This window comes from Etheostoma cragini, chromosome 13 (genome assembly GCF_013103735.1).
Source record: "Etheostoma cragini isolate CJK2018 chromosome 13, CSU_Ecrag_1.0, whole genome shotgun sequence".
In the NCBI taxonomy this organism is placed as follows: Eukaryota; Metazoa; Chordata; class Actinopteri; order Perciformes; family Percidae; genus Etheostoma; species Etheostoma cragini.
Genome location: NC_048419.1, coordinates 10,400,167 through 10,410,418, shown reverse-complemented (window position 1 = coordinate 10,410,418; position 10,252 = coordinate 10,400,167). Strand labels below are relative to the sequence as shown.

The following is a 10,252-nucleotide window of genomic DNA, read 5'->3' as shown; positions in this document are numbered from 1 at the left end:
CTTAGACAAGCTGAAAAACAAATGGTGGTACGATAAGGGTGAATGTGGAACCAAGGACTCTGGAAGTAAGGTCAGTCGCTGCAGGTCTTTTTATACTGATTGAAAAATGCATTGTGACCTAACTGTTCATATGCAAACATCTAAAACATACATTCTCCCAGACATGTTCATCAGGACATGATATTTATATATATTGGACTACTTGCAAAATAACGTGGAAAACATTAAAAACTAGATTTACTCCACACATAGTCCATTTTCCTTACATTCTGAGCATAACTCATGACATAAACATGACTCCATTACTAATGTATGTAGACAATATCAAGATTTGTAAAATTACAGCATGATTCCACACTTTTATTCATACCATAAAATTTTGAAAAGTTGAATCATAGAATTGAAACCATTATACTGCTATTTTGATAACCGAACCTTTATTGAAATTGAGTTTATTGTTGACGTTATTCATTTGTATGCAAACTGCATATATTAACTCCAGTGTGACCGGCTAGTTTCACAAAGGCATCCTTATTCTGACAAAGTCCAAACTGACCTTTAAACACCACATGAGCACAAAGTGGTCAAATGGTATTTAACAGTCATGTCTTATAGTGGAGTGTCAGCGTAAGGGTAAGGAACTTTTTTTGTAACTTTAATTAACGTGAAGACATTTATAAGATACAAACTGTCCCTAAAGTATAGAATGCAAATGGTAATACTCACATAAATTAATTTCAATATCAATGTTTGGTTTTTAATAGCAGCAAAATGGTTCAATTCCCCCTCCACAGCTTACCACTTTGATTGTACAAATGCAGTGTGTTGAAGCAGCTATGATAGTGAATTGAGGGTTAAATCTGTAGACCTGTACGACCACGACCGCCTTCCTCTAGATGTGACCATGAAGCAGGATAGATAGCACCTCTGTCTGCATTCACCTTCCCAGCCGTAAGGGCAGAAAGAAACTTGATAGGAGGATTTAGACACATATACCGTATGTTGTACCAATTTATTTCAGTTATTGGCTGAATTAGACATGTATATCTCAGAGGGTTTTCTAGACACAATTAGCAGCCTCCTCTGAGCACCTGTTTAGTCATAGAGCCGTAGGATGTACTGTACATTGTGTTGGTGTGGGTGTACATGTTGTTTGAGGTCAGCCTCAGAGTGCCAGTTGAAAGAGTCTTAACAGTGGTATTCACCCCCCCCCCCCCCAGGACAAGACAAGTGCTTTAAGCCTAAGCAACGTGGCAGGAGTCTTCTACATTCTGGTCGGGGGGCTTGGCCTGGCTATGACTGTGGCTCTGATTGAGTTCTGCTATAAGTCACGGCAAGAAACCAAAAGACTGAAGCTGGCAAAGAATGCTCAAAACTTTAAGCCAGCCCCTCCGGCAAACACCCAGAATTTTGCCACGTACCGTGAAGGCTACAACGTGTACGGGACAGAGAGCGTTAAGATCTAGAGGGTATGTCCTTTACTGTTGCTCCCACGTCTGTATCAGTTTAAACATAAAGTACACTGTCAAACATAAAGAAATCTAGTGATATACATTGAACGTTCATCATTACCTTAATGTAGATATTCATTCATTTCAAGTAATTTCCTATTTTTTTTGACAGTAGTTGTTCTGACTTGAAGTCTTTTCATTCAAAATGATGAGTTGAATGCTGAGAGGTCATTCTACCAGAACATATTTACATGCTTTAATTTTTAAAAAACATTTTATTTCACACTGTCTCTCACTGTAGAAGCACTTTTCCTATAAATAGAATTGTTATGACATCACAACTGTATGGATGTCCTGATGGCTCATTTAAAGGCACAGTTTCTGAATACAGGCTGTGTGCAGTTCTCTGTGGATTGGGCATGATAAAAAAAAAAACACTGAAATCTCCCTTTTTACAATATGGGACATTAACTGTCTAGAGTTTGTTGAATTTGTTCTCTCAGGTTCAGCTAATTTAGCTTCAGCTAAGTTCAGTCAACTTGCCTTTCTAAGGCAGCAGGAGAACTTGTGTTTTTGAGTTAAACCAGTCAAATATGAAAAATGAACAGTGCAGTTGCAACTTTTTCATTTGATCATCATCCTTTCCACATCTCTTCTGCAGCGGCAAAACGTGCTGCTTCCCACTGGTGCGTCTGGATGGAAACAGCCGCTGTGTGTGACCCCGACACCCCAAGGCTGGCATCCTGGAGGCAACAGCCTTCTTTGTCATCAGCTTGGACACAAGCCTACAAGTCAACAAGTGCTCATTCTGCGTTGTGAGGCCCGTCACACTAACAGAGGGCAATGTCGCAACAGGACTTTTGCTTCTGGAAACATGAGATTTGCCTCTTGTAGTGCCTTATGGAATATTTCAGCGTCATTACAATGCAATTATAATTGAATTCACTTGAAAAAAATCTGTGGAACTATAGGGCAAAAAACATTACTTCAAATGACAATTAGATGAACTGTTGTAATTTTCAGTTGTTTTCTATTTTTAAGAAGAACAAAAAAAGCCATGATTTGCGATCGAAAAATCCTGGAGTACTTATTAGGTCGTTTGAATCTTTTACAGACATTTTTGTGGTGATATCTTAAGTTGGATAAATGTTATATTTAGTGAAGTAAAGTCATTTTGTTGTTTTACTATAAGACTATGTTTAGTTTCATAATATTTAGGATCAAGCATCAATCAATAGGGTAAGCATAAATTAAAGTGACAAAATTGTACCCCAGTTTTTACTCAGAAAATATCAATAATGTGAAAGTAGAGGTTATCTGAAAGTAATTAGGTGGGGTTATTTTCAAAGTCTGTTGGACGTTGTACACAACTGACTGTATTTACTTAGATGCTTGTTTTAAATCAACTGCCACTATTTGGAAACAAGACCATTTTTTTATGGGATGATAAAATGAGGTCCGCTTTTAATCACTTAGTGCCATATGGTTGAAATCAAAAGCATTATAAATCCTGTAGTCTCTGACAGTGACCCCTTTTTATGTTACAGCGTATACAAATGGTTTAACTGAGCTTATAGTTTACACACTTTGTACACACTTAGAAGCCGTTCTCATGTAAATGCAGTATCTGCAGCTGTGAATCTCAACATTTTTGGGTAAATGATAACACACCATAGCTTCTTTGGTTGTGATAAGCTTTCTGTGTCTATGCATCATGCAGAAGGTAAACTGTACATTAGGAAAAGAGCTACAAATGAAACATGTGTCTGTTGGTATAAGTGAACTTTTTATAAACTGAAGGAAAAAACTGCTACAAACCATGTAAGCCTACATTTGTTTAATATATTAAACTTTCTCATCCTTTACTCCCCAGATGAAGTGCATGTGAATTTGGTGATAGTTTAACCAAACTGCAACTCAAAGTGGACCCTGGTTTAGTTTGTAGTTCCATGACAACATTTGATCCAGTTTGGTTTTCATTTTTTCCAGTTCATTTGTAACAGTACCTCAACCATGGGAGTTGCATGTATGGACGCAATGAACCTCTGTGGAGAGGTCATGTACAAAGGATTTTATTACATTTCCTTAATAAAAGCAGGTTTATATTCATCTTTTGGACTTTTTTCTTTTTGACATGTAATTAATCTACACTTAATAACCAGAAGATTTTTTTCTGCTGCAGGTCATACAAGTCTTATTAGAGAGTTACTATAATACGTCCACAGACATGCTGTTGGGTTGGCAAACTGGACTTCTCTCTAGAAATAAAATCATCTTGAGTCAAAACATAAGTGAGGAGTTAGACATGATAAAAGTAAAATTACTCATGGTGAATCATAATTGTGACTTACTAAGCCAGCACCCAAGGCGCACTTGGATAGAGTGAGATCATAAAAAAATATGTTTCATCTTTCATCTTTAAATACTGAGCTTTCCCCGACATGACGCACTGACAGTTTGGGAATCCCTCAGTTTTACTCAGAGGAAACTTAATGAGATTCAAATATGAATACAGCAGCTTAAATATACAGCCAAGAGCAGAGGATGACTCTTAAAGTGAAATTCACTATTTTTGGACAAGGTAAAGATCCGGGAGTCACCATGTAGTACCATAAGTTAAATGAAAGTAGACTTTACAGTGTGGTCCAGTAGTTTTGCATGTCACTTTGCTTATTTCTGTTGACTGTTTTACAATTTACACACAACTTACACAAAATAGTTGCTCTTTGATCTTGCCATTGCTACATACACACGATCCTGGTAAATTATTTTTTAATTTTAAAATAATTTGATAATTTAAACTGTCTGGGAAAACTACCATGTTTAACCCGCACATGCTATTGCATGGACCTTCACTGTCCCATCTGCCTGAGTTATAATTAAAACACAGAGCACCAGGCGACACCTTTGCCAGTCGCTAAAGTGTATATATCTATGCTCGAAAGGACGACCACGTTGCCCCGGTTACCTGGTATTTTGGATGGAGACTCCAGGAGACAATTGGTTGGAACGGATGCTCATGACATGAGGAAGTTCGTTATTGGCAGATACACTTGCTGTCTAGAATAATTCATAAAGATGAAGTTTGACATGTGCGTTAGCACAAATGTTACTGTGTTTATTTTGCACTCTGGTGCTGGTTGCACAAAATGAAATGTAACCAGTGGATCTGCAGTGCAAAACATTATTTTAGGTAGAGTTTGAAGGTAGAGCAGATACCTGACCCCTTCAATAGTTTTCTGTTTCTCATGTCTACCTTTTCATACATTTCTTCACATGGCATATATGTGTACATTTTTAGAATAAGTGTCCGTTAATACAAGTCCAATAATTTCAGAGTTAATTTTTTTCCTTAAAACTACAAAAATCCCAATGGCATATTAATTAAATTAATTAATTAATTAATTATGGGAACTTTAATATGAACTTTATTTTCAACCTATGCCAAATTGTATGCTTGCCTATAGACACGCTTTACAATGTCAGCTTACCTGCTAAGGACCAACTTTAACACTCTATAGCTCACTACAGCTGTTGTAAGGATTTAAGTGGAACTGACAGTGCATCTATTGAATATGGAACTGATGTTCAATACTGATGTGTTCTTCTTTATAATCACCAAATTAGTCTCTCCTCCCCCCGAAAGTTTCCTGTAACTTACAGTCCCTTTCTAGACCTTTTAGGACACATGAGATAAAACTGTCACCCATGTTTCATCTTAGGGGGACATCAGGGAGGTGAAGACGCAGAAGTCATTTTGACTATTTAACAGTAAACAAATGATCAGGCTTCTTCTTCGAGAGAGATTTAGTAAATCCACAATAAAACGTTTTTGTCAAGCTAGGCCTGTATGACTCATCAGCTAAATGTGTTTCAGTGTTCTGGGTCAGCAGGCTATATGAAGAACTAAGGAGATGTAAACCCCCCCTCCCCCCCTCCCACTGTATCTGTACAGTTTCTACAGCTGCTAAGAAACTATTCGGTGGATAACCGGCTGTTTGCGGAGAATGAAAGAAAGAAAGGAATGTAAGAGACAACATCAAAGTAACACACTAGGAAAACTATTATTTATTGTTTTTTGTTGTTTTTTTTAAAAGAAAAGCTTACACTCATTGAGTACAGCAGATAAAATCTCCAAAAATCCTTTCGAAACAGTGGTATTTGGAGTACAGAGGTTCAGCATTTTGTCTGATTTTTCTTTACAATTCTACATTTGAATCAAGATGGAACTGGCATTTTTATAAATTATGTAAAAACCTGATTAACACAAAATCACAGAAGGACTGTAAGGGACACCAAAAAAAAAGGAAAAGAAGAAATAACATGATGTGAATTTCATGTTACCCTCTTTATTATTGTACACAATATACAAACTGGTCCTTTGTATCATTTTCCTCACATCCTAGTTTACTGTCTTACTCAGATTAAAAGGTGGAGATAAATAAATAAAAGTATCTAAGTATCTCAAAAGGATATGAGGTAAGTGAGTATGGAAAGCATGTTAACGCCAATGAACCGAGCAAAAAGAAAAGCCTGACGACGTACAAAAAATACAAAGTTTCAAACATGAGATTATTGAATCCATGACCCCGTTACCAAGAGATCATTTCATACATTAACCACTGTTCTAATTACAATAACATTTTGATAAGAGCAGCACATTGTGCCCATACTGAATAATAATAATAATAATAAAAAAAAACATTTCAGGTGGTTTGCTGTATACTGAAACCGAAAAATAATGAGGTGATCTGTAAGTTGAGATAACTACAGCTAACAACACTTGGGAGAGGAATTTACAGCAAACACAGGCAGAAATGACAGCACGGGTTAATAATATAGCACAGATGAAGTTGCAGATGTCTCGCAGATAAAAACAAAGCTTCTCCAGTTCGGCTGTGGACCAGAGGAGAGAAAACACATGAAATACTGGCCGCGGAGTGGGGCTGGGCGTTAGGGAGAAAATCCAATATCTCAATGTGTTTGACCAAATATCTCAAGATCGATACCGCAAATATATTGTAGTGTTGACTATTTGTGCTTTCACAAAAATATTTTCATAATGACATTTTTGATAAATAATCAGTAATGTGGTTATAATGACTAAATGGTAGAGGCAAATAATCACAGTTACAACAGTCTGGTAAGTTGAGAAAATTATACCACTTTCCTGTAAAGCAGCCTTTAAAACCAGGAAGACACCACTTATGTCATATTACGATATCCAAAATCTAAGACCATATCTAGTCTCATAACACAATATCGATATCAATATATTCCCAGCTCTACCACGGAGATGTTGTATTGACAGCCGTTTACAAAGAAGTTGAAAGTGTCTTACCTTCACCGATGAGTGCACATTATCTGTGCTTGTCAGAGGATTTATGAGTATGATTGTTAAGGGAAATGGTACATTATTTAAAGACTAAAAAGCTGACAAGTTCTGAATTATTGATTGTCAAAAAACATCTGTTCATGTCATTAAACAGAGACAAACCTTCAAGTATCCAGACTCCTTCTATTTCATTGTCTAACTGGGATTTTAAAAAGGTTAAGATGCAACACTAACATGATCAGGAACCCCAAAATAATCATACCAGTTTTTAATTTCAGAAAATGACTAAAACTTCATTAATCCTCCTGAGAAGGGGCGCCAGTAAAGTGTCAATAAGAGCCTGCTATAAAGGGAGTGAGCAACAGTATTTGCGACACAACGGCTCTTCAAAATATCCAATTGAAATTATGAGATCCAAGTTAAAAAAAGGACAGCATCAGTTCAGCTGGGCACGTTGTGTCAGAGGGGGCTGCGGGAGCTGCCAGACAGGAGTTAGCAATCTACAATCTTCAAATTAGAAAAGTCGGTTATAGGCAAAGGATTAGTGATTACATCACTAATTATGTCTACAAGCAAGTCGGGTTAGCCGGCTCCTCAATGCAACATAGCATCGGCATTTATTGCATCAGGCATGTAGTGACACAAGAAATGCAGGTACATCTCTCATTATGGAAACAAATGGGAACAAATAGAAACAATAGCTGTGCTTAACATGTGAAACACAAATGTTTACACCAGTTTAAAAAAAACAAATACCTAGGTCATCCCTGACAACAAATGGAAGCCTTGAGCTAAGCAGATAACTCCAACTGATCTGGGGAAGCAGTGAAGTTAAAAAATGATCTACAATTTGGAAAGGCCATATCTTTAAATATTTATACCGAAAGGCACAAATCACCCAGAATTTAGATTTAGCCCGTCCCTCTTTATTTAAGGATATTGCTTTTTCTCTTCTTTTCCTCCGCTGCTGTCCCTCTTCTCTTTCTTTTCAGATTTCTCTTTGTCGTGTCTGGACTCCTGTGGAACAACAACACAAAGAAGTATACATTGAAAACATATCAGTAGTAATGGAAATAAAGCTGCATGAACATTTAGCGTTAATTTACTTCTAAACCTATTAGGAGAATTCAAATGAAAATGCTTCTCTGACGGGTGACAGACTACCAGTCCTAAAATTCAAGACCAACGTGCAGACAGATGAGGACAGAGAGGGACACTGGTGCAGGGCGACAAGCTAAGCTGACCTTTTTGCCTCCAGAGGATGTTCGCTCGGGTTTCACAGACTCGGCCTTCTCTTTACTGGAAGATTTGGATCTTTTGCTCTTCTCCTTTTCAGCTGAAAGCGGGGAGTCACCGGCAGGACTGTTTTTGGTGGAATCTGGGAAAAGAAGATTTGAGTTTGTTTTTATATATCGTTTTTACACTGTACTTGCTAGGTGAAAGGATACTTCATATTTGTCAACAACAAACGTACTCGTTCCATTCTCATCCTTTTTACGTTTGGACTCTTGGCTCGTCTCACGGTCATTGACAGCATTGTCCTAAAAGACAAACACGACATACAGCACGTTAATAAACCCCGACCACAGGATGTATGGAAATAAATCAACCCATCACTTGTTGCTACTCCTAGTCCAACTAATGTGAACACTGGCTAACTTTAGAACAAGAGGTATGTAAAAACTAAAAGAACTTGACATAAATCCACAAGCATGACCCAAAGACCCATTTCCCAATGTGCTTTGGTCATTTTATAAACACTGACTCTTTTCCTGTCTTTCCGATCCTTGTCTTCCTTCTTCTCTTTGGATCGGCCTTGTGTGCCGTCTGAATCTTTCTTCTCCATCTCTCTCTCTCTGCTCTTGGACCGGGAAACTGAATTGTAGTTGGCGTGGTGCTGCAAAGACAATTATATTTGAACAGAACGAGAAACAAATATTTTACTGCATATGAATTGAATGATTTTATATTAAGTGTTAATATCACCACAAAATTATTAAATACTGAAATCTTTTGTTGTTACTCCATGTAGAGCTAACCAGTTCAGATATGGACTGATTCTTTTTATATTTCACATAGCAACAGTTTATATAAAACAGATTTGTTGGAAAAGGAACCAATGTGGTTGAAGCCAAAGCTTTACCAAATAAACTGATTAAAGCATGAAGTTTACCACAACACGCGCTGCAGTTTAACGTCTTCAAAGTAATAATTTACAAAAATCACAAAGCCCTTTGACTCATGGCTCAAGTTAAAAATAACGCATAATATTCTTTAAGACAGTTGTCCATAATCTATTATAGTATATGTCAAAACAGTGGGCAACACCTTAGTTCAAGTCCCCCAATTTCACATTTATGAGCAGTATACAGACATTTAATAAAATATCGTTGGAAACATTATTAATGAATATAAAGTGGAGGCTGGTGGATAATGGATTATGAATTAAAATATAATAAAACATCTGTAATAACATAGCATTTCTTTATATATATTTTACGTTATTAGGGGGACTTTAAGTAAGGTGTTACTGTACAAGACATTTATTTCTTTTTGCAAAAGACAATGTGGGAATAAGTGACGTCTAACAAAAGATGAAACTTGCAGCTAAGATACTCAATATTCTTTATCTTACAAATCAATCAAGTGACTATGTGTAAAGTGAAAGGAGTTGTTTGAAGTGAAGACGCCACAGAGATTACACCATACAGAGCATTTTACCTTCTTTTCACTCATTGTCTTAACTGCAATTTGGTGACGCATGGATCAGTCCATTACTACTGTCCTCTAGGGCTGGGATAATATGCTTTATACCAGTTTTCATTCTTTCACGATCCATGGGTCCCGATTCGATTTGTATTGCAAGTTATATTTATTGTGAATCCAGAAGAGTTGCGATTCGATAGTATTAAATATTACGAAAAAACAAAAGTTGACATCTACGGACAATATATGAGACGTTTAAAAAAAAAAAAATGTTTTCTGAAATGAATGCACATCACAGTCAGTCTGACATTTATTTTGTTTTTAAAGAAGTTCAAAACATTATTTTCTGCATTCTGCAGTCTGGTCTGGTGGAAATGGAAATGCTGTAGTCGCTGTCAGCGGTTCTGTATTAACAGAAACTATTTAGGGGAATCATCGGTAAAAAAAATAAAAATATTGGAAAACAATTGATATAAAAACATTTTTAAATGTTGCCAAAAAAATGATTTTTTTGACCCCCCCATCCCTTTTTACATAGTGTGAGAATATAAAGATGGAGACTTCTCAAATGAGTTATTTCTTGTTGTTAGCAGCTGTAGATATTTTTGGAACCTGAACAAAGAAAAGCGACAATGTGAGAGAAGGTAAGAGAATAAAGCAGCAGAATAAGTTCAAACCTTGGATGTGGACTCCTTGGGTTCGTTGCTATTGTCCTGTAGGGATGAATGGAGATGACAGATGAGCTGGGAGGGGGTGGGGG

The 10,252-nt window shown here is 36.8% G+C and overlaps 2 protein-coding genes across 4 annotated transcripts in view; one reads left to right on the top strand and one right to left on the bottom strand.

The window, feature by feature from the left end:
- LOC117955237 (glutamate receptor 3-like) overlaps positions 1-3,560 on the top strand; it is a 61,890-nt gene extending 58,330 nt beyond the window's left edge. The window contains exons 15-17 of the mRNA XM_034889563.1: positions 1-70; positions 1,221-1,469; positions 2,113-3,560. Of these exons, the coding sequence (XP_034745454.1) occupies positions 1-70; positions 1,221-1,466 (316 nt within the window). The 3' untranslated portion in view covers positions 1,467-1,469; positions 2,113-3,560. The remainder of the gene's footprint in view (positions 71-1,220; positions 1,470-2,112) is intronic.
- A 1,930-nt stretch (positions 3,561-5,490) lies between these two features.
- Positions 5,491-10,252, bottom strand: part of thoc2 (THO complex 2) — a 28,947-nt gene continuing 24,185 nt past the window's right edge. The window contains exons 33-39 of one of the 3 annotated variants that reach the window (XR_004658932.1): positions 10,170-10,205; positions 8,552-8,683; positions 8,261-8,327; positions 8,031-8,164; positions 7,727-7,803; positions 6,739-6,839; positions 5,491-6,383 (exon numbers count right to left, since the gene is read on the bottom strand). Coding sequence is in view for 1 of the 3 variants with exons in the window: in XM_034889051.1 (XP_034744942.1) it covers positions 6,812-6,839; positions 7,727-7,803; positions 8,031-8,164; positions 8,261-8,327; positions 8,552-8,683; positions 10,170-10,205 (474 nt within the window). In the remaining 2 variants the exon portion in view is untranslated. Of the gene's footprint in view, positions 6,384-6,738; positions 6,840-7,726; positions 7,804-8,030; positions 8,165-8,260; positions 8,328-8,551; positions 8,684-10,169; positions 10,206-10,252 lie in introns of those variants that run through there. The other 2 variants (XM_034889051.1, XR_004658933.1) reach the window with 2 other exon arrangements.